At 41.5% G+C, this 25,802-nt stretch overlaps 1 protein-coding gene across 1 annotated transcript in view; it reads left to right on the forward strand.

The window, feature by feature from the left end:
- alk (ALK receptor tyrosine kinase) overlaps positions 1–25,802 on the forward strand; it is a gene marked incomplete at both ends in the record, with an annotated part of 321,781 nt that overhangs the window by 84,407 nt on the left and 211,572 nt on the right. The window contains one exon of the mRNA XM_080850148.1: positions 25,646–25,759. Within this exon, the coding sequence (XP_080706274.1) occupies positions 25,646–25,759 (114 nt within the window). The remainder of the gene's footprint in view (positions 1–25,645; positions 25,760–25,802) is intronic.

Below are 25,802 nucleotides of genomic sequence, written 5' to 3' on the forward strand. Positions count from 1 at the left end.
GCCCCTTGCCAAAGCAAATTGCTTGATACTGATTACTGATACAAATGTCCCACCTTGGGGATACCAGTGTCCAGCTCCAATCGCTCTCTCTCTCTCTTTTTCTCTCTCTTTCTCTCTCTCTCTCCCTTTTTTTTTCTCTCTCTCTCTCTCTCTCTCTCTCTCTCTCTCTCTCTCTCTCTCTCTCTCTCTCTCTCTCTCTCTCTCTCTCCCTTTCCCTCTCTCCCCCTATTGGCTGTTGACAAATGGAGAGGCTGCCAGGTCGATCACCTAGCCAGGAAATCTTTAGCGCATCATCACTCACCCCTGCTGGGTTGCTGGATCGAGCAGCAGGCTGTTACTAAAACACTGGGAATCTCCCCACATTCTGGAGGGAAAAGTTCTACACGCCTTTAAACATTAACCACCTGTTCAGTAAGCATCAATGCAGAAAACACACTCACGGTAATCAGGACAATCACTAACTTTTCACGGACTTACAGACTTCATGCTCATGACATTGTCATGACAAGATCCTACAAACTGAATTGATTTTAGCTTACAGTATATGTGCAATGTTTGTATAGGAAATATACAATATTACACTTTTTTCTTAAGGTAAATACAGTTTGACCGTCTTAGAGTTTGGCCTGCAATTCTCACTGCTGATGTGAGTTCAACTGACCTGAGCTTTTTAAATAACTTGACAAATGCTTGACTTTCCTTTAGTACTTGGAAGATTCAAGGAGATATTTGTGTTGTAGATGGCAGCAGACTGCCTAAAAAGCTCTGTTTGTTCGTTGGCTCATTTTTTTCTGGCCATCCTTTATTTTTGCAGATGTGTTTCAGAGGACAATTAGCATACCTAATGTACTCTTCTTACCACTACGAGTTCAAAATGCTATCCCCAGCCACTATTATTAAAGTAATGTTAGCATATTGTGGATGATTGCACTTGCAAATATCTCCAATTCCTCAAGAGGCAACCAAATGCCAGGTCTACATTACGGTAACATTAAATAGGCAGGTTAGTGCACAATCTTCAAGAACAGAGAAGAAAATCAGTCCTTAAACACTATACTTGACATGACTGCGTTTGCCGTAAGCATAATGATTTTCAACTGGAGATGACAAACAATAGTCACCAACCATCCCTGATAAATGTCAAAAGGAAGAAAGCAATGAACAAAAGAATCATGCTGGGTTCCCTATGGCCTCTGTGCCTCAATGGGGCGAATATCTCTTTCGTAAGCCGTTAGAAGGCAGCTTCCTTGGTTTCCCCCTGGTCTCCAGTCAGCCTCATATGCCTGTCCTTATGGCCCCCAGGCAGCCTGACAGCAGCAGGGGGAATTGGGCCTTGCTGCACCCTGCACTGATCTGGGAACAGATGCTGGGAGTGATTTGTCTGACATGTCAGGGGGGAGGCCTGAGAGGAGGGCATCTCATCTGCTCCACCATTCTCTGCCAGGGCACAGTGCCAGTCTCTCTCTCTCTCTCTCTCTCTCTCTCTCTCTCTCTCTCTCTCTCTCTCCCTCTCCCTCTCTCTCTCTCTCTTTCTCTCTCTCTCTATATCTATTGCTCTCTCTTTCCTTCTACATCTGTTACTGTATTCCTGTCTGTCATCTTTCCTACAGTGTACAGTGGATTAATCCCTAATCACCACAACAACTCTCTCTCTCTCTCTCTCTCTCTCTCTCTCTCTCTCTCTCTCTCTCTCTCTCTCTCTCCCTCTCTCCCCCCTCTCTCTCTCTCTCTCTCACTCTCTCTCTCTCTCTCTCTCCTTCTACCCTGATATCCCAAAAGATCAGCTAATGTGACTTGATTGGTCATGATCTTGCCTGATGATGAAAGAGTTATGAGTGTGTTTGGTTTTGTTTGCCAACACCATTGTAGACAGGCATATACAATCCCAGAATGCATTGCACTGAACACAGAGAACATGCATTAGTAAATGAGAGCCATATTTATCCCAGATACAACTATTTTAAACATATGAAAGTGTTAACAATGCCATCCTTGGGAGATAGATCTAGTCTTTTTATTCAATTCCACTTCTGTGGACATGCAGTGAGTCAAGATGTATGCTGGTTTTCTTCAAGCTGAAAATGTGAGGTTACTTTAAGCATGCTCTTACTTTAATTATGTCTTGCACTGGAAGTGTCAAATGGTACATGGTAGTAATAAGTCCATTTCATTTCTCAGAACTCAGACGCGGATTTGGAAGTCATACATTCATAGATTTGCTCTTATATTCAGATTACAGAGCAGCAACAGATGTGTACATGGTAAAAAATAAAGCGAATCTTTAGGTGATTAATGAATCAAGGGCAGCTTATTTTCGATACATAATTCAGTGCTTGTGCACAATTCTGGCAAGGCAAAAAAAATTGATATTTCAAACACATATACCTGGAGTCTGTGAACAATATGGCTTTGTAAAAGGCATCAATTTTCTCCACACACTTAAATTCATCTTAAGAGGCCTGTTTGCCTGTGCTCTTGCAGTCTGCTGCAGCTGCATTCATCCCCAATAACCTTTCCTCATCTATCACTTGACAAATTCAAGCACATTGAGAAAGAGATTATCCCCACCCCTGCTATATTTTTCTCACCCTTCTTGGGCTTTTGATAAAAATGCATTGTCCTTGATAGTTTTGCAATGGCATTTGCAGAGTGAACGCATAATTCCCTTAACTAGTCTAGACTGGACTTTTTAAAGTTAATATCCATTGAGTAAGGTCAGGGCTGAGTGCCCAAGGCATTACTTTTCTTTATCATTATTTACCTGTTCTAAAAGACAGGGCTCACATAAGACATTTTGGATTCATCAACCCATTACAATTCTAGAAATTGGCAGTGAAATTCATTATACATCATTGCAAAGCACTTTTGAGATAACATTAGTTCCACCTAAAAGGGCCTTTTTATAAAATAAAGGCAGTTGGATGGAACGACTCTAAAGAACTAGATTCCATTACTCAGCAGTATTCTTTTAAAAGAAACTCATTTTGAACAAAGGCAGCTGTAATATTGTTCCACAGAGGTGAAGGTCACCATTTACTGGAGGTGTGATGGCCAAATGCTGTTCAGAGCTGCAGTGTGATATTTTCGTGGTTATGGGAACTGCCAGATATGTGTGGTCCCCTAGGATCTACCATGGCACAGTCAAACAGTACAGGCCAGTATAGCTGATAAATCTTTAACCTCATTTTCTGTGTTCCCTTGAGCCATTCTATAATACACTGCCTCAACAGTCTAACACAAATGCATTCATCTGGTCAAATGTCCCTCTCCTTGCGTGGTTAGGCATACATATAGCTGCAATCAGGCCTCTGGGGTCTCACCTTGCTTTCCTGCCTTGACTTACTGACCCACATTCAGCTCTCTGTAATAGCCATGGCAACTTTACCATCTTAACATTCCACACACCCTTCATCTTGCTCTCTGACTCTTCTCTAAACCATCACCCCCTTTTACCCCTCCTTTCCCTCCGCCCTTACTTCTCCTCGGGCTGTGTCTCACAGAATGGATTTCTCTCTCTCGCCCTCTCCCTTTCTAGCTTTTCTTTCATCATGGGGGAGGTTGAAGAGTTGGCTTGAGAACAGTACAGAATTGATTGACATCTCTGAGGCGAGTTCTCAGCCAGGTTTGGGGTTGTGTTGAGCCATCTCTATTCAGCCTCTGCAGAGTCAGCAGCAGATCATCAGCCAACGGAGGCAGATGCCAGAGCAGCACGCTCTCAGATGTGCAAGGAGCATACGGATAGAGATGCAAGAACAGAATAAAAGAGAGGGCAAGAGCGCTCAAACAGACTCAGTGGCACAGAACAGCTATCCTCTCTCCCACAGACTTGACATTTGCTGTCATAATAGCTAATGTTTTTGAAGATTAGCAAGGACATCAATTGTCAAATGTTAGTTGAGATGTGAACTGAAATACTGCCAAAACCGTTTGTAAGCCATAAATGTAGTCACTATTTAGGGTTTCAAACCATCCTGTTTGCATTTCATGATGGTAAACATGTAAACGTTAAACATTTTGCTGACACCCTGATATTTAAAATTGCAATTTGAGCCAAAGACCCTAGTTCAGCAGGTTTGCTCAACTGACGATGTTAAAATGGAGATCAGTGTCCATTTCTCCCTTTCCTTAATGAAAGATCGGCTTGTCATGGTCCTGAGAGATGATGGGATGCTTTGGGAGAGCTGTGTGTGTGTGTGTGTGTGTGTGTGTGTGTGTGTGTGTGTGTGTGTGTGTGTGTGTGTGTGTGTGTCTGTGTGTGTGTCTGTGTGTGTGTGTGTGTCTGTGTGTGTGTGTGTGTGTGTGTGTGTGTGTGTGTCTGTGTGTGTGTGTGTGTGTGTGTGTCTGTGTGTGTCTGTGTGTGTGTGTGTGTGTGTGTGTGTGTGTGTGTGTGTGTGTGTGTGTGTGTGTGTGTCTGTCTGTCTGTGTGTGTGTGTGTCTGTCTGTGTGTGTGTGTGTGTGTCTGTGTGTGACTGTGTGTGTGTGTGTGTGTGTGTCTGTGTGTGTGTGTGTGTGTGTGTGTGTGTGTGTGTGTGTCTGTGTGTGTGTGTGTGTGTGTGTGTGTGTCTGTGTGTGTGTGTCTGTCTGTGTGTGTGTGTGTGTGTGTGTGTGTGTGTGTGTGTGTGTGTGTGTCTGTCTGTCTGTGTGTGTGTGTGTGTGTGTGTGTGTCTGTGTGTCTGTGTGTGTGTGTGTGTGTGTGTGTGTGTGTGTCTGTGTCTGTGTGTGTGTGTGTGTGTGTGTGTGTGTGTGTGTGTGTGTGTCTGTGTGTGTGTGTGTGTGTGTACACGCACATGTGCTGCCTTTCAAACAGGCTCATCTTGCTCTCCTGCCAGGAGTCTCCACCTTGTGGAACACAACAGGAGAGAGCTAAAAGGTTCAAATTACAGTAAAAGGCTGATCTGAGATCTGTTCACACTCTCTCTGTCTGTAAGGCAATTTGTGCACCTGTAGAGAAGGGCTGGTGAATGCACAGTGGACAGATATGACAGCTATCAGGGAGGGAGTGCCAGCAATGCTCACGCTTGTCCTTTCTCATCTTGTTCCCTGATTCTCCTGATCGTGCTCAGTACCTGTGTGTTTATATGCCACTGTTTGTATGTGGTTTGTATGTGTGCGTTCTTGCATGTATCTTAACACACTTTTGTGTGGGATGGTGTGCGCGGCGTCCTGACTCTGCACTTGCAGACAGCCATGTCTCATCTTGCCGGAGGTTTGCCAGCAGGAAACGCTTCATGTCAGAGAGTTGTGCTCCTCTGGGAGCCTGGCAACATCCTGGCAGCTGTCAGGCAAGGTGCAGTGCCAATGAGATTCTTGGTATTTGCGTCAGCCAACTGCCAGAGTCTGACTGATGCCCACTGACAGTCAGCAGCTCCAGACTGGACAGAAGGTTTGCTGTGTCTCTCTATACTGCTTTTCAATTATCACTGTACAATGGCATTGCTGCCTCGGTGCTATCAGCGAAAAACTTATATAAAATACTTCCGTCATTTGGAAATACTGACAGTGAAAGGTGGTGTATTACACCACGGTTTTGTTCAAATAGGCGAAAAAGAGGAATAAGCAGCTGTGGAACATAAGACAAAAAATGAACAAGCAGATAGTTAAAGAGAGAAATGTGCTGCAGGTTATGGTGTGGGAGTCCTGGGGCTGTCCCATGTGTAGGACTCAGGGATTAATTCAGCTGTCTATATCAGCTTAATCACTGGACTGGTGGCAGTTAGGTGCTATTTTTCTCCCTGCTGCTGTAATTCTAAAAAATGAGACATGGCCTGTGAGCCTTCTGCTTCAGAGATATGGCCACTCAGGGGGATGAGAGAAAAAGGAAGGAAGAGTAAAATTAAAGTGTGGGTGAAATGAAAGGTAGCATTAGAGGATACAAATGTGAGTAGGAATAAGACAAGATACTTGGAGTGAGGAAGGCTAACCAATGAGAGTGAATAACATTTAGAACTGGGAGATGCTAGAGGTGGGTGAGGGAATCAAAGGATGGGAAGAGGGAGGACATGGATAAGAGCGATACAAAGCTACATATTTGATTATAGAAGCACAACAAAAGCACAGAGGCAGACAGAGAGAGAGAGAGGGACGAGTAGACTCTCTTCAGTGTGTAGATTGGAAAATAAGAGTCATATGTACAAGGTTATTCAACTGAAACGGAGGATATGCAGTGAATGAAGGGGAGAGATTCAGTCACTAAGCAAAGATCCCAGAGAGAGAGGAGAGGAGAGGAGAGGCCAGAAAAAGATAAAAGAAAAGTGATGGATAAGAAGTTGAAGGGCATGCAGAGTAAAAATATGAAGTAGAAGCTTTTATTAGTAATGGCCAAAGAACGTAAGAAAAAAAGCTGTTGTCTTATACATTTGCAGTGCTCTTTTGTGTGTGTGTGTGTGTGTGTTTATGTCTGACAAAAAGGCAGATGTTTTTTTATTTCCTCTGATTTTTGGATGACAATATCCTATACTTAGACTTTCACAGATCCACATTAAACTTGGCATGATTGTAGCCTCACATGACTGATATCGAATATAGGGTTTGTGACCATAGGTGGGGTTGTCCCTTCATGCTCAAAGCACTATTTTGACAATTTCGGGTTTTTGGGATTAATGTGCAATGCAAAAAATCTACCAAAGTTTCCGAAATTTGTCATGCTGCATGCTAACACATATTTTGGATGAAAGACACATTTGTTATGCATTGGATGCCAAAGAATAACAAATAATTTGTTACATTATGTCTATGGGGGGGCGCTTCAACTGTCACATTTCAATCTCAGGAACCGCTTAAGCTAGAATTTGGAAATTTGGTATGATTATACTTGGCTACATTTGTTCACATCTCCTAAAGTTCCATTTGGTTTTCTGAGCAAAATGGTTACCTATGGCCAATCAAAATTCAGCATGTCATTCATACTTGTGTGAATGGCCAATCGTAATGTGATTTTGTAGGGTCTTATAGAAGCTATTTCGCTACTACAAATTACATCATGTTTCCTCTGTTCCCCTGACATGATTTAGTCTATCTCCCTTGGTTTTAAATCTTTATGGAACATTTTCATCAAGTCATTCAATCTTTCGGTATTTGTGGCGGTTAACACATGGTGCTTGGAATATATGGGAGTCAAAATGTGAGAAACGTAGGTAAAACTTTTTTTTACAACTACTAGTCACTGTGTCTTCACACTTTTTGGATTAGAGGACGTATGTGGTATCGGTTTTGTCAATACAGCGGTCTCTTATGACTCTTAGCAGTCCATACTAGTGGCAGCCTCTGCATATCGTTTTTGCCAGTATAAATATAAATGTTCCCTCTTTTGCATCGTCTGTTTAACTTGTTTGTTTTACTCTATAACACCTGTTGTATCTAATTTGCTACATTGTTTTTTAAGACATATACTGTACATCATTATGATCAATACTTTCCTGGAGAACCTATTGTATGCAATCTGACACGTCTTCTGCACTCTGGTGATCCAAGTATTTGGCAGGGATATCTTTGAATTCAGTGTATGAATATAATTTATATGGTGACTAATATTTCAACATAATAAATTACTGAAACAACTAATAATTACTTAATATTTTATATTTTATTTAAAAACAATAGCTTGTTTTTATATTTGAAAATGTATGTATCAAATACGATACAGCTGCCTTTTAAGTTAAGAATATCAAGTATGTGATATGGAGTTTTTTTTTTTTGCATACAACACGATAGGTTGACATGCAAGACATGCAGGTTGCAAGTAATACCTACATTTATTAAAGAATGTATAAAGAATGTAAAGTCTATATTATGTAAAAAAGCAAAAATGTAGCTTCAATCAGTGTCTAGAGGTGTCAGCAAAACAAATGCCAAATGCCGTCGGAGAGGAAGGGAGAGCCCCTGGCCAAAGTGATCATAACATTTCCATAAAAGTCTTATCAAATATAATACATAAAATTAAATGTTATGACAAACATTCTGACTAACTGACGACAGCAGTTTTTACAGAGTTAAATTAAAAGTATATATTAATATTTATTGTATGGCAACGACAGTATGAGCATTCTGATTGGCTAATGGTTAGTCATGCCGGCCACGTATTGCCCTCCTCACCGGTCAATACGGATCTGTATTGCCCTCCAGTGACGTCATCTTAAAAATTAGCAATACCATGTACCAAGTACTAAACATTACATCCTTAAAAAAATGCGATATTAATAGACATCAACAGCCATGAGCATGTAATGTTTAGTACTGATAGAATCAGGACTCCTATTATGAAATTATCTGAGAACAGGAAACCAGTTCAATGTTGTGGTATGACAGTTGATGACAGTTGAAGAATAAAGACTCAAGAACTCACAAACATTTTGATATCGGGTAAATTCGGTAGGCCTCGTTACAGCATCAGTCTGATATTTCCCTACATGACCTCACTCTCGGTCAGTAAGTAGTTAATATTATTCTGTATTTTATATATATTTTTTCAATACGTCGCTATGCGGCATGTCTAGTGTGGTTTTGTACCTGCTGGGAAAATGTGTTTTGTAATACCTGTGTCTGTGATTATCTTTCTGTCTTTGGCTTTAGCCTTTATTGTGCTGTGGTGGCCATGCTCCAATGGTTTCTCGCTGTTCTGCCCTCCTCCTTGTCTACTTGTGACCCGTTAGAAATTAGCTTTGAAATGAGAGGCATGGGGAGGAGGGCTTGGCGACAGGGGCAGGAGCATTTGGTGGAACAGCACTCACATGGTGATTTGCAGTCCAAACAGCTGCAGTACAATGTGGCCTGTCCAAGTGCCCAGACAACGCACTGTACCTCTTGGCATATAAAAACATCCTTTCAGTGGCAAATTAGGCCTTGCCACTTTCTTTCTTTTCTTTTCTTTATTTTGTTAGCTGGCGCTCAATTAAATGCGTATCAAAATCTTCTTCTCAGTATTGTGAACATGCCAGTCAGTGTGTCAAGCACAGGACAGGCATCTGTAAATAGGCCTGAATTCCCATATCACTGTGCTACACTAGGGCTTAGCCTGAGAATATGATGGAACATCCCATAAATAATGGCAGATTTGAAGACAATGTCATGAAATGCACCCGCACATTGAAGGTGTGCAAGGACAATGTCAAGGCTTTTATGAGCATGGGAGACTACATATTATGGTGGCTTTGCGACAGGGCTTTTTTGATGGCTGGAGGAGCTGTCTTTTATCACAGCTTGTCTGTCTCAAGGGGGCGCTGTGAAATATGTCCAGGCTTCACTCTCAGCAAAGCTATCACATGCTGTTGCTTAGCATCAACTGAAGCCAGTATCAACCACCTCAGGCGATCAGGCGAACATGGTGATATGACACAGAATTCTCCCTCCAGTGTGATTGTCAGGCTTGATGTGTTTCCAGGAACTCCAGGGAGGATGTTTTTGAATGGGTGATCCACAGGGGTCCTATTATATTATATGAATTATGCCCTCAGCCTTTAACCATTATTCTTTTTCAAGCTGTCTCTCCTGATCTCTCTCTTACTTAATTTCACAAGGTCCAGGTGAGAATAAAGTATTGATCAGGAGCAATTATTCAGAAAGAGTCTCTATCCAAAGACTGGAGACACACCTATAGCTATGCGTTCCAACGATTAGCCATTTCAAACTGGGCCAGGTATCTAAGCCATGTCCTGGGCAGGGTAGGGTTGATTTTTGTGCCCAGTGAGAGTGGACAGGCTTATATGAATAGACATGGTGATGTTACTAAAGTGGCAGGGTTTCTGCTAGGTTCTCAAGTGTCTGGAAAGAATGTATTCATGTTTCAATAAGAATCTATCTTACAAATGCAAATATAACGTATATAATTTAGGCTACACCTAGGTTAGCAAACAAATGTCCTCAAATACATTTGAAGAGCAGTGGATTTGGAGCCACAGACAATATGTTTGACCAGACTGTCATGGCCGTTGTTTCGTGTCCCACAGATAGGCCTACTACTATGCTCTGTTAGCATAGTTCTGTATGCAGAAATAAGATTGATGGATGAATGCTGTTGTCATACCAACGCTGTGAACACATTAAAATTGACAACAACATTTAGATTTAGTGCGTTTGTGTGGCCTGTGGCACCCCATGTCTCACACTGGACTTAACACTAAAAGGTCTATATCCCTCGTCTTAGAGACATAAAAAGAACAACCACGGAAACATTAAACCCTTTTCTAATATTATTGCTGAGGTCTTCTAGAATAGAATCATATATTCCATTTGTGCATCAATGTTTTTAGTTAAGCAAAATGTACAAAAACATCAAGGCATGTCAGACAACTTAGAAAAGTCTAAAAGGCCTTGGACCTTAGAGTGTTGATTATGTATTCTGTCATGCTTTAACAAATGTGTTATTGCTTTGACCAATGTCCTCATAAAATTTGCAATAAAAGCTTTGTAAATGTGTATGTTTAAAGAAACAAATGCTTTCCCTTTGTAGTTGACTTGATAAGATGGCATGTTTCACTGACTTTTTAGACTATATGCAACACATCATACAAAACTGTTCAATCACTGAAGCTGTGGTGTGTGTTTGTGTGTGTGTGTGTGTGTGTGTGTGTGTGTGTGTGTGTGTGTGTGTGTGTTGTGTGTGTGTGTGTGTGTGTGTGTGTGTGTGTGTGTGTGTGTGTGTGTGTGTGTGTGTGTGTGTGTGTGTGTGTGTGTGTGTGTGTGTGTGTGTGTGTGTGTGTGTGTGTGTCTGTCTGTCTGTGTGTCTGTGTGTCTCTGTGTCTTTGCATGCATTTGCATTTATTGTACATTATCATACTGCCTTAAACAGTAGAGTCTCTCGTTCTTTCTAAATGAGCTTTTTTTTCATTCAATTCATATGATGTAATTATAAGGAGTAGTAATTCAAATTCATGTTGATGTTATTGCCTTTCAGCTAAATCTAACGCACCAGCAATAGAGACTATAGCAAAAAGAGATTACAATTAAGAAGGAACTATCCAAAATGCCAATCTATTTAGTTCCAATAAATCCACAAAAGGTTAACAGTAAGTCAGTCATATAGGCTATGTGTAAGCAAATCCTACCAAATGGTATGGCTAAAATATGGATCCTAGCCTAACCAATTACTGGTCTGAACATAATTTGCTCCATTGACTTTCAAGAATCCAAGCAGATGACAGTTGGAATTTAGTGGGCTTTGTGGCAAAGCAGAGAGATGGAGGAAGGGAGAGAGGGGAGAGAGAAAGGAAGAGAGGGATGGGGAAAGGGAGAGGGAGGAGGTCAGACCAGCACCTCACATTTATAGAGTGCCGCTTCACTTTTTAAAAGGCAGCCCATATTGCATTAACTCCAAGATTATGTGGGTATGGTGGGAGCAGGATGGCATATCAGTAAATCACATCCACTTTTATACAGCGGCAGTTCTTTATTGATGGATAGCATTTTCTGGTCCGTGTTCTGAATGCCAGGGTGAAAACCCAAGAGTTTTTGAATCCACCTCAAAAAGGTCTGTTTATCTGAATATCCATGGATCGGGAGCGTTGAAATATAAATAAGACCAAGAGAAGGGGAGCGACACACTCAGTGTAATATCCATATAGCATCTACCTGATACATTTCAACAAACAAACCAAACAGAAACTCAAGGACTAATGTCATTTCAACATAAACATCCTCATATATTTCTGATATTCATCTGTTAATCACAATGTCACCGTGTTTTATTGTCATCGAGGAACATCACTACAAATACTGAAGTGGTTTGTGGAGGTGGCATAAGCGTACATAACTGTACCACTGTACCACTGCACCAGGTTATAATCTTCTCACTTCCATGAGTGCCCTTTGGACCAAGCGTATTGGGCAATATCTTTTGCTTACAGTAGAGTATATAGGGGCATCGTATGGTAATTTAATGCGCATGTTTGCATTGGCAGATCATGACAAAAGAATTCTAATGGAGATTTCTGTATGAGCACTCAATTGCTGGATATGCAGAAATAATGTTAAGCATATGTATAGAGTAAGCTTGTAGGGCAAAAACTTGTATTTAGCATTACATGTACAACAAAATCTTAAAGTCGGTTTCCATTTCATAGAAATAGAGAAAAACTATGTTCTCTAGATATATCCGTACCATACCGTCAATACCAATTTTGTACATCTCCAAAAAGATGTTTTTGTTCTTTGGAAACATATTGACTTTCCATTATCCCTATCAGCTGCAGAGATATCTGTCTCAGCTGCCTTTAAAAACTTAAGGCACATTCCTCTGGCTCCTAGACAAGCTCATTACACCTGAACCAGTATGACTGGCCTCCTTCTCTCATCTGCACCACCGATATATGATTATGAGCCCCATTTCTGCTGCTCATATTCCGCCCTCGGCGCCAAACGTGTTGTTATTCCACGATCCATGGAAGGCCAGACTAGGCCTTGGAGATCATGATGTGATGGGTCTGTAATACTTTTTTGAAAATAGAGACAGTGGCTATTCATTTCAAAGATAACGAGAATGTGCGTTCAAGAAGAGCTATGTATTTCAGGGCTATATAATCAGATGTGAGGCATCACTGTTTTATTTTTTTATTTTTCATTAAAGAACCATTGTTTTTTTTTTTATTATTTGAGGTATGTTTTTATATGGGGCTAGTTTTGGTATAATCTTTAAATTCATCTTTAGACCAAACCTCCTTACTGCTTGATGATTTGACACATCACAACATTGCATGCTATGCTGTAGGAAGGCTGGCTCTTCATGGAGCTGAATATGGCATCTCTCTCCATTAAGGATTTGTAGAAATGTGGAAACTGTATGCTATTAAAATGTACAACACACTGTACACTTATTTCCAATGCCCTTCATTTTAGCTATCATCCAGGAGGTGGAAGGAAGAGCCTAACATCTGTGTCCCACCACCACCACTGCCATCATCATCAGTGTCACAATCACCACCACCATCAGCACCACCATCAGCACCACCACCACCACCACTGCCATCATCATCAGTGTCACAATCACCACCACCATCAGCACCACCATCAGCACCACCATCACTGTCACCATCATCATCACCATCAGCACCACCATCAGCACCACCATCACTGTCACCATCACTGTCACCATCAGCACCACCATCACTGCCATCATCATCAGTGTCACAATCACCACCACCATCAGCACCACCATCAGCACCACCACCACTGCCATCATCATCAGTGTCACAATCACCACCACCATCAGCACCACCATCACTGTCACCATCACTGTCACCATCATCACTGTCACCATCACCACCACCATCACTGTCACCATCATCACTGTCACCATCACCACCACTGCCATCATCATCAGTGTCACAATCACCACCACCATCAGCACCACCATCAGCACCACCATCACTGTCACCATCAGCACCACCATCACTGTCACCATCATCACCACCATCATCACCACCATCATCATCACCATCAGCACCACCATCATCACCACCATCAGCACCATCAGCACCACCATCAGCACCACCATCACTGTCACCATCACTGTCACCATCATCATCACCATCAGCACCACCATCAGCACCACCATCACTGTCACCATCACTGTCACCATCAGCACCACCATCACTGCCATCATCATCAGTGTCACAATCACCACCACCATCAGCACCACCATCAGCACCACCACCACTGCCATCATCATCAGTGTCACAATCACCACCACCATCAGCACCACCATCACTGTCACCATCACTGTCACCATCATCACTGTCACCATCACCACCACCATCACCGTCACCATCATCACTGTCACCATCACCACCACTGCCATCATCATCAGTGTCACAATCACCACCACCATCAGCACCACCATCAGCACCACCATCACTGTCACCATCAGCACCACCATCACTGTCACCATCATCACCACCATCATCACCACCATCATCATCACCATCAGCACCACCATCAGCACCACCATCATCACCACCATCAGCACCACCATCAGCACCACCATCACTGTCACCATCAGCACCACCATCACTGTCACCATCAGCACCACCATCACTGTCACCATCATCACCACCATCATCACCACCATCATCATCACCATCAGCACCACCATCAGCACCACCATCATCACCACCATCAGCACCACCATCAGCACCACCATCACTGTCACCATCATCACCACCATCATCACCACCATCATCATCACCATCATCATCACCATCAGCACCACCATCAGCACCACCATCATCATCACCATCAGCACCACCATCACTGTCACCATCAGCACCACCATCACTGTCACCATCAGCACCACCATCACTGTCACTGTCACCATCAGCACCACCATCATCACCACTGTCACCACCATCACTGTCACCATCAGCACCACCATCAGCACCACCATCACTGTCACCATCAGCACCACCATCACTGTCACTGTCACCATCAGCACCACCATCATCACCACTGTCACCACCATCACTGTCACCATCATCACCACCATCACTGTCACCCTCATCACCACCATCACTGTCACCATCACCACCACCATCATCATCACCATCACTGTCACCATCACCACCACCACCATCATCACCACCATCACTGTCACCATCATCACTGTCACCACCATCACTGTCACCATCACCACCACCACCATCATCACCACCATCATCATCACCATCACTGTCACATCAGCACCACCATCACTGTCACCATCACTGTCACCATCATCACCACCATCCGCACCATCATCATCACCATCAGCACCACCATCACTGTCACCATCACTGTCACCATCATCATCACCATCACTGTCACCATCATCACCACCATCAGCACCACCATCATCATCACCATAAGCACCACCATCACTGTCTTCACCTGTTCCATATGATCAGTTTCATCAGTTTCATCATCTTCACAGTCTCTTTCGATAGGTAATGTTAATTATGCCTGCTGATTAATTAAACAGTTTAATCGGGTGCAATCACAGAAGAACAAGCAACTCCTTCTTATCAGTGTTGTTTTATTTGGTCTTGCAAAAGATCTGATAAAGGACGTCAATGGTACAATGGTACAAATGTTCTGTTGTTCTGACTTCATCGATGGCCCACTCTTAAACTCTATTAGAACCTTGATGTTTTTGGGTAAATTCTACCTAAAATTCCATGCCCAAATTTAAAGACCATACTTTTGAGTCTTAGGCATAGTATGGTGGCAAATCTCAATTTGATGTTACAGAGGACCCTGCAAGCTATGATAAAATACCTTTAGAGTACCATATACAGTATGTTATCTAAACATTTAGAAAGATGTATATAACCTTCCCAAAATGTAGGCGCTCCCTAATTTTTTTTCTTTTAGATCTAGATTACTGTGGACGTAAGTGGGAAAATTAATTGAAATGGACAGTTTTGTCATATAATTGTGTGCCCCCAAGGGTATGCCATCACCTGAACAAATTTGGAACTGATAACACTTCCCAATCAAAAGTTAGAAGATAAATCCGTTCTGCATCCGAAAACACCCTTCAAGCCACTAGAACCCAGCTCTGCACCATGGGTGACCGGGCTTTCTCCTCTGCTGCCCCAAGGCTGTGGAATGCCCTCCCTAACCATCTCAGGGCCACAGTCTACTGACGTTTTTATAAAAAGGCCTAAAAACCTAGCTTTCTGCTAATTAATGTTCATTGTTGTTGTTTTATATGTATATGTAGCACTTTGAGATTTGTAAAATGTAAAGTGCAATACAAATAAAATGTATTATTTTTATTAAATAATTGGTGACCTCTACATACTCTTCTGTGACTTTTGCTGCCTTCTGATCCTACCAGACTCTCTATTTCAATCTTTCTCGTCATCCAACCGTTGAAGCTCCTCTTCCAATACTGCTGTTAGCGCATAAAAACAATCTCTTTTGAGGCAGTTTCTTTGTTTTATTTTTAGAAGCCATGATGATGTAGAATAAATGTGTTTCGTTGTACAACTGCATTTCGATATAGAACTGTCTAAAACTTGCGTGGCTAAACGGCAAAACAAATGCATGTGAATTACTGATTACATCCCACCTTCTCTGTTGTGCACTCGGATATCTTTGCATCTCATTGGTCTACAGTCATGATTGACACACATGTGGACCAGTCAATGAAAGTATTAGTTTATGTTTTCCACGTAGCTACAGACTTAGAATAGTTTACCATAGCAACCATAGGCATATGATAACAACTGAAAACTAGTCTTGGGTGCACACGTTGTGTCAGACTGACAGGTCAGTCAACCTATGATATTCAAGTCCAAGTTCAAGTTCAAGCTCAAGTGTTTTTATTTGTCACATACAATAAATTGAAGTGAAATGTAAAAGGGTATATGCTCCATACTGTGTAAAAAATAAATCAAATATTAATTAATTAATTTATGAAGATAAAATAAAAAATGTAAATAAAATACAATTTAAAAATTACTCAAATAAAAAATAAGGTGTTAAATTAAAAATTAGAATTTAAGTGTCTCACTGCCTGTGGATAAAAACTTCTCTTAAGTCTCTCAGTCCTTGAGTTTAGGCTTCGTAGGCGTCTACCCGATGTCAACAGGGTTAAGAGGCTGGCATTGGGGTGTGTGTCATCCCTCCTGATGTTTTTTGCCCTCGACTCCACCCTCTTGTGATAGATTTCATTCACGTTGGGTAGGGACGCACTGATAGTCCGCTCAGCTGAGCGCACCACCCTCTGTAGGTTGGCCTGGTCTTGAGTGGTACAGCTTCCGTACCAGACGGAGATGCATCCTGTGAGGACGCTCTCCACAGCTGAGGAGTAGAAGGTCCTCAGGATGGGAGGGGAGACCTTGAATTTCCTCAGCCTCCGGAGGAAGTACAGCCGCTGCCTAGATGACTTTGTCACATGTTGTGTGTGGAGGGTCCAGGTTAGGTCTTCAGTTAGATGCACCCCCAGGGTACTTAAAACTAGGAACCCTCTCCCCGTTGATGGTGAGGGGGGTGAACCCGCTGTCCTGCTTCCGTCGGAAGTCCACCACCATTTCCTTTGTCTTTTTTATATTTAGGGCCAAATTGTTGGACTGACACCACAGTGCCAGGTCTACCACTTGGTTCTGGTAGGGCTGCTTGTTGTTATCAGAGATAAGACCCAGCACCACAGTGTCGTCTGCAAATTTAATGATTGAGGTTGAACTTCCAGAGGCTATCCAGTCATAAGTGTAGATGTTGTACAGCAGCGGGCTCAAAACACAGCCCTGTGGGGAACCTATGTTGAGGGTCAGCGGCCCAGAGGTAACACCACCCTCCACTTTCACCACCTGGGGGCGGTCAGTAAGGAAGCTGAGCACCCAGTTGCACATTTGGATGTTGATCCCCAGCGACCTCATCTTGTCGATCAGGTGGAGGGGGACTATGGTATTGAAAGCTGAACTGTAATCAATGAACAGCATCCTCACATAGTTCCCCCCCCCCACTATCCAGATGGGTAATAGCAGGTTGGAGATGGCATCGTCTCTGCTTCTGTTTGCTTTGTATGCAATATTGTATTGATATTAGTTACAGGTTCGCGTATCTTGCTGGCTATTTAGGTTATCCTGATAAGCAAGGGGTCATTGAAGAGCTTAGATGATGGCCTTTCAACCGTAGATATCATTTTGCTTTTAACCGTGTACTACAACACAAGCATAGAAATAAATGTTTATTTCTATGCAACACAAGACTTGCCTGAACCGGAAGTAGTTTCCATTTAATCGGACTCTTTTTAGTTGTGTGGCTTTATCATGGAAATTATGAATAAAATGGATAATAATGTGGATAATTATGGTGTTGTTTTACAGTTTATACTTTATGGTAAGTGATTCTAGCGTTTATTTCCACCGAACTCATTAGACTGCACATGAAGATACATCATGCTATAAACTTTTGAAAACTGACGAAAATGTTTTATTTTTTTATTAATCTGCTACTTGTGTCCACGTTTAGTCGATTTAGGTTCATTATACATCATTTTGACATGCATGAACGTAAAGCCAGTGGTGTTGTCGTTCGTTTGACATATAGTTTGTTTACTTGATATTACGCTAGCTTGACAGTAATAGCATGAAGATTTAAATAGAATCTCGGCCCGCCGACGGGCCAACAGAGTTTGGATCTCAATAGAGCGGATTCATGGCGGCCCTTGTGAAAACAGTACTGTTCATTTGCTTGACATGGGGTCATTTCACAATTGTAGGTGTGTGATGTCAATTCATATGAGCAGATTTGGATCACATTAAAATGAAATCTAAATATGATTAACCATGAATGAAAAAAAGTCAAATATCAAAGAATGCATGTCTTGCCACTGACCCAGCCTGACTTTCCACATCCAATCAAACAAAGCAGGCTTGTAGAACCTGATAATGTAATAATTTCCTGATAACGTAATAACCCTGATAATGTAATAAAAAATCCCTCATAAGTCCCTAAAAGATGTAATAAAACCTGATAATGTAATAATATCCCAATAATGTAATAAAGTGCATTTCCCAATAATGTAACAATCGCCATACCAATAATGCAATAAAATGTTACATTAATTGGAAGTTATTACATTATCAGGTTAGCCTCAATTTTGCAGAACCTGATAATGTAATACATTCCTGATATTGTAAAAACTTTGGTCAGTGCATGATGTTTTGCAGTATATAGTGTAATTTTTAAGGGACATTGCCACACAAAATCAAAAGAGAATTTGATATAAATCAAATAGCGAAATGTCAGCTATTGATGATCAATGAGGACTTAGAAACTCAACGTTCTATGTGCCCATTAGCTGCCAGTCTATAACATACCAAAATGTTCTTATTTTTTCTCTATTAGTTGATTACCACTGAATATCCCTTTCACCATTGTACAAATTGTGCATTCACAATCATATAAAATATATACTGTATCTGCTAATAGTGAAGCAGCAGGTCTCTGGACAGCTTCACTGTTTGGACCTCTGAAACTGGAGACCTGATGCTACAGCACCAACCAAAGTTATTACAATATCAGGTAATTATTACATTATCAGGTTCTGCAAAATTGAGGCTAACCTGCACTTTATTACATTATCGGGGTATTATTACATTATCAGGTTTTATTACATGTTTTAGGGACTTATGAAGGAATTTGTATTACATTATCGGGAGTTATTACATTATCGGGAGTTATTACATTATCGGGAAATTATTACATTATCAGGTTCTACAAGGCTTGCTGAACAAAGTGGTGTTTATATCACTTTAACTTTATTTTCTATTTACAAAATGGAAATAAATATGCCTTTGTCCAAAATATTTGTTCAGTTAAATTGCCAGGCATAATAAAAGAGACATAATCTGCATAATTAGAGCATTAACAACATCCAATTTGATCTACAGATTTATATTTTTAAATATATACCTCCATACAACTGAATAGGCTACATAATCTTAATTACATTTAGAGGGGAAAAGAGTATTCCAAATCTGAAGATCCCTGATCACAACACTTAAGAGGCCCTAAGAAACCTGAACCTGAAAATCCCGCTGGGGAGGCGTAATTTTTAGCCGTGTCCCTGTCACTGAGCCAAACACCAGACATTCTAGGACATATAGGACCTCACATATGGTGCAAAACATATATTCAAAGCAGTACATCACAGTCTATAATGATCAAATCAGTGACAATTCTAGTGATTAAAACAGACAGTTCTTTTTTTATGTTTGTTTTTAAGGGAGATTGGCATTGGAGAGAAGACAGAGAGAGACAGAGCAAAGGCATAATATATATCTTGACCTTGGCCAAATAGCTCCCAGATCATATTATTATTTGGATCATTTCAACAGCATAAAGCATCAGGGCCTTGCACATTTTGGGAGGCAGGTGCTCAAGCTAAAAGAAAGGGCATCACTCTCAGTTAAGCTATTTATAAAAGAAACAAAGTAACCTACAGTAGCACATCTGTAAATAATTAAATTAATTAAATGTTTCAAGTAGGCCTATAAGCTATAGCCTGACACATATTTAATAATAACCCATAGCCTATCTATGAAGATGTGGATCATGCTGATGAATTTACATTTTCTCATTTTCTCATCAGCCCATGGCCACCTCCACGAGTGCTCCACGAGACAGGGCTGACCGACAGGCTAACATTTACATTTCTGAAATCTAAATATGATTGCACAGACTATGTAAGCCTAATATTTTTGCCAGACTAGCTTATTGTTAATGGGGTTTTATTGTCTAATTACACAACTTGGCCCACTGCAGGCTTACTGTGATGGAGATTACTAGTGGTTTAATTTCACAACAGTGACAGATAATGCTGAGGCTTAGGGCCCAGTATCATTACCTGGATGTAACCAATGAAGGTAGGCCAGGGAGGCATGGATGCAGCTCGCAGGGCCCTTGATTGGCGTACATTACCTTTGGTTTCAGGGGCAGTGACATTTGAATGGGGAGGTGCAGGGGCTGGTGCAGTCCCGAAGAATTAGTAGGTTATCAGATCTCAAACGTTGTTGTCGGGCAGTGACAGCATGCTTTTAGATGGAAGTTGAGCCATGAGACAAATTAAAATAGTTTTAAAAAATAAACGAAAATTTATATTGCAAAAGGCAGACTTATGAAGCCGGAGGGCGAAGGGATTGAGGGGCTTGAGCACCCCCTGTCGTGTCCCCACCTGTCACCTGCAGGGGCCTGTGAAGCAGCTGCACCAAAAACTCGGCTTTAATTCACTATCAAACACTTCCTGTCAAATTCCACTCAGTCAGTCAGTCGCAGCACACAACACATATTCACAGATCAGAGAGTAGTTTCCACTTTACATCAAAGTCTAATCAGTAGAAGATCATGGACGACGTTGAAAAAAAAAAAAAGCACCAATGATAAAGTAAAGCTTGTCTGTCTTCGATACAAAACAAAGAAACATTCAGAGGGGAATATTAAAAACAATAGAGCACAACAGGAATCATGTAAATAGTACTCTTCACAGCCTCTAGGCCCCAAACACAGCACACAAAACATGGGTGTCAAGGGATGCAAGCTTATGACAAGTGAATGCTAAATATTTTATCATACAGAATATTTGATTTTGTTAATATTTGATACTAGATTTTCCACTGTGATGTGTGATACTTTCAGACATGATTTACCACTGAAGTTCACATACCCTGTTTAAAAATGTGTTCTACAGAACATAATAGACTCAAGTTGCATTCAAAATGTTCTAGGTAAGCTGGACAAAGAAGATAATAAGGATGTAGAAACCCATGGCCATTCCAAACTTTCAAAGTGGAAGGATCTGGTACAATTCTCAATGAAATTAACAAAAACTCATCCAATGTGTTTGGGTCTGTGTGCACACTTGGGTATGTTTGTGTGTCGCTGAACATCGGTCTGCACTCATGAGCTTTTCTGGCATTCAGGAGAGCACAAACACCAAGGCTTTTCTTTATTCCATTGTGGATTTTAGAACATGCCCAGAGTCCTACACGCCCCAGAGCTTAGTCAGTGTCGTTTTTTTTTTCTCATTTGTTGTGAGCCCGTCCTTGGGTTAAAGGATAGATTAAGTTGGAAATACTCCAAACAAATATGGCACTACCATATACTACTAAGGAGGGTGCTTGTATGTGTGTATTTGCTGAGTGACCATATGAATAGAGAATGCTGAGGTGTTGTTCATGAAAGGTGGAATGCCATGCCTTAATTGTTTTATTGAAATTGACACATGCTTTTGGCTAAAGCCTCTTTTTACTCTCCGGGGTTTCTTTGCATAATGGCCCTCAAGCAGTAAATAACATGTCACATAAAGGCATCAGATCAATTTATTGCATAAGATAGCAAGTCTGACTGGATTTGAAAAAAGAGGAACCAATGAAATGGTTCTCAAACACTTTTTGGCCATCTAATCCTCTGCGCAATTAAAAAAAAAAATGATGCGGTGACTGCAAGTGCACTCAACACAACATAATTGTAAAGGCACACCTAAATAACACTGAACACTGCAAATTTGAGAGTGCTGCTGTGCTTCGTGGCTGAACACATGGAATTGAGCCTATTGTATGTAGTGCATAGATGAATGATGACAAGACACAGGAACACAGAGCATAGGTACTAATGATCACTACCAGGACGAGTGTCGACAAATCTTAGCTGTCGTTTGTTTGTTGTTGTGGTTGTGTGTTCATTGGACCTTAAATACTGTATATCTTCCTGAAGCACATATAGCCACTGCTGGTTTGAACAAGGCTGAGTTGTTGTGAAATCATCACAGAAATAATGCATCTATTCACAGTGTAAATTTAATATTTTCAACACATGCATCTGTGTCTGCCTTCTTTCTCCCCAGCCAGTCTCGTCTGCCGAAACAGTGCTTGTCATACAGCAAATTTATGCTGGTTAGATCTGCAAAAAAGACAGAAATTCAATGACAAACTTAAGATTCTGTGTCAGCGTCTCACACAGGCACTAGTCTAGTGTCCTATGAATGCATAAATGAACATACCAAATATCCTAGTCCCGTCCATCTGCCATTGTGCTTTAGATGTGTGCAACTGCACCTCCCACTTTCACAATAGGCATTATATATAGTATACAAATCATTACCGGAGAACAAAATTATATCTGAATTATGTTAAATCATGTTAAGTAAATCATCTGTATTAGACCCAATATTATACTGAATCCTTGGCTTCTTGCTTTACTGCTATGTTCTCTATTTTTGTTGATAATGATTTTTAAATGACAAAAATTTGACTGGATAAATAATAAAGGCTTTTTTAACATCCCTTTATACTTCCATCACCTGTCTCAGCATTCTGTCAGGGTGTCTCCAAGCAGACGGGTGTTCCCAAGTATCAAGTGTTGCTAACGCTATTCCCTCGCCACTCTGCCACGGGTAATTTAATTTATTTCAGGATCGTTGCACTACTGCCAAACAAAGCCCACTAGCGCAAGAGTACATCATGTCCCATCAAACATGTCTTTCCCCCTTCACTTTGCTGTGTTCCGCTCGGGGGCTATTTTTCTCAAAGAGAAAGGGGTTGTGTATGAGAGGAAGAAATAGACTGTGTGTGTGTGTGTGTGTGTGTGTGTGTGTGTGTGTGTGTGTGTGTGTGTGTGTGTGTGTGTGTGTGTGTGTGTGTGTGTGTGTGTGTGTGTGTGTGTGTGTGTGTGTGTGTTTGTGTGTGCGTGTGTGTGTGCGTGTGTGTGTGCGTGTGTGTGTGTGTGTGAGAGAGAGAGAGAGAGAGGTGTGTGTGTGTGTATGTGTGAGAGAGAGGGAAAGACATAGGTTAGGAAAGTGACAGAAACACCCTGTGAATCCATACTGATAGCACTACGTGGCACTTATGAAGTGTGTGGGTTAAGCCTCATTGACCAAACGACAGAGGACTTGCATTATCAAACATGGAGGCTACAGAAACCAAAGCAACCAAGTGATGGAGGGGCGCAATGGAACAGAAAGGGGACACAAGGCATGGGAGGGAGAAAAAGAGACACTTCATATGTTACGCTCTGAATGAGGCTGACATAAAGTTACAAGGCATATTATAAATAGAAAGAGCAGTATGATAATAGCGAGGAAGTGACACAGAGAGACAGTCAGAGTCTTACTTACCATGACTACCTAATTTAAACTTACACTGAGCACAGCAAAAAAAAATCACTTTTTTTCTGCTTGGCCAGTCTGTTGATTGGTCTGGACTGGAGTGGTGCTTGAGCTAAAGGGAAGAGTGTGAGCTAACCTTGACTGTGTTGTTTAGTCTGACTATGACTAAGTCGCTACCTGATTTCTATTGATCAGCTCTTAGCAGTCATTGAAAATGATTAGTGGCTCTAGGTGAACCCAAGGTTTTCTTAGTGCCGAGTACATGGCCTAAGGGTCTGTTCAGTACCTCGCTGCAAGTTTCTCATATATTCCCCATTCACTGGTCTTCTGCCAACCATAATACCCTCAGACCCTAAGCTGACTACCTGTTAATTAGCCCTAGTGAGACTGATGGAGAGTGAGTCGATAGAAGGATAGCGTTAGATGGAGGCAGGTGAGTGGGGAGAAGTCTTCCATCGAAGAAACCTTTCCTTTTTGAAATATTTAATCAACCTAGCTGTTTGACCTTACAAATGGTTTCACCATGCAACATTCTGCGATAGGGAGCTGAAATTGGCTTTAATTTGCTGGCTCTGTCTAAGGAACTGCATTGAAACAAAACAGCCACGGTGAAATTACAAGTGTTGCCTCTGACTAAAATCAGCAGAGTACATTTTTAATGATGTTTAGTGAAAGCTACTAGAGTGGTGAAAATAAGGTGTCTCATTGATTTAAAAGCAGACTTCATAAATGCTTATTCACACATTGCTAAGCAGGTTTTTAATGCAGTCATGCTTTTCACTACAGTATGTTGGCAAGTGTTGCAGATGGAAGTTCAAATTAGGAAGGAAATATGCAAACCAAACACTTAGATAGCTTCAGTTTGTAAGGTTTATTTGACAAGACTGTAGCGGCTATACCAGTATCTTGTCATGGAAACAAGAAAGTGGTTATGTTATTACTTGGCAGCACTAATATTTAATGCCAGTGTCTCTCTCTGTCCTCTGAGCATGAGCTGACTCCCTCCCTCTGTCTGGGGACCCCAGACAGTGCTTGCATGTCAACAGACCAAAGGGAGCAAATACAATCCACAGCCTACAGAAGCTAGAAGAGTGCAATCGATGCCCACTGTCGCTGCAGATAGATACACCACTGACTTTATAATTACATGTTGACTAAACAAACCGGTTAACCCAGAGGGGATGGCAAAACCTTAGATGCTGTTGAGTGAAAAAGAACAAAGGAATCAAGATAATACTCTCCTACAGATACTTAATACCAAATCTGAAATACAGGTTTGAAAGTGGCTGAATTGAGTGGATTCACTTTCCAGCCTGCGATGTTCAATCAGCAGTTATCCATTGTTTTGTGATACGAATATTGCTGTAACGGCATCAACATTTGCACAAACAAATACATGTTTACTGGACTAATGTTTCAGACCAACTGTTGAGCTCATGACTGTATAGCTGGAATGAATAAGGGGAAGTGGTATTGCAATCATACTAAATGTATTGTTCTGAGGTGGACAGAAGGTATCATTGCAAACAGGACCACTGACAGCTGTGGGTGAAGAATTCACTGACTGCCATGGACAGAAATGTGGCTAAATGCAAAGTAATACTGGCTGATGGCCCAGTGCAATGAGGAGGGTGAGCACAGCGTAGGAGCCAGCATTCTGTTTGGATCCATTTTCATCTCTCACTCATTAGGAGAACATAAAAGTTTCACACACACAGATGGATAACGCATACATTTACTTTCTCAAAAACTCAACATTAGTAAATGTTTCATTTGTTGGCATGAAAACAACATGTATAATCCACAACATATGCAGCTATATTTCTTATTCTGTGATGATTTTGCGGTCTAAGGCACTAAGCAAACTGTATTAAAACTTGAAATCTTCATCGTTAGAGAATTGATACACAATTCAGTCCTCACCATATCCATAAAATGAGTGGACTGCTGGCATGAGTTCTTCTGAGCTTTGAAGAAACTGTGAGAGAGAATACACCCAAGGGTCAGTATCTGTCAAGGGAGGGCACTGGAGCTGCACCCTCATCATGATATTCATGTTCCTTCCTGCAGGTGAGCCACAGACCCGGAGCAAGAGCCATGGTGGTGTCCCTCGAGGCTACTGGAACTTTTCTTGGACAGCAGAGGACGAGTTCAGCTTCCCAGAGGATGTGGCCCCCGTACCAGGTGAGCTGTCAGCCCCCCTCTGTCTCACAGCCACTGCAGTTTG

The sequence above is a fragment of the Sprattus sprattus genome (assembly GCF_963457725.1).
Source record: "Sprattus sprattus genome assembly, chromosome: 13".
Lineage (NCBI taxonomy): Eukaryota > Metazoa > Chordata > Actinopteri > Clupeiformes > Clupeidae > Sprattus > Sprattus sprattus.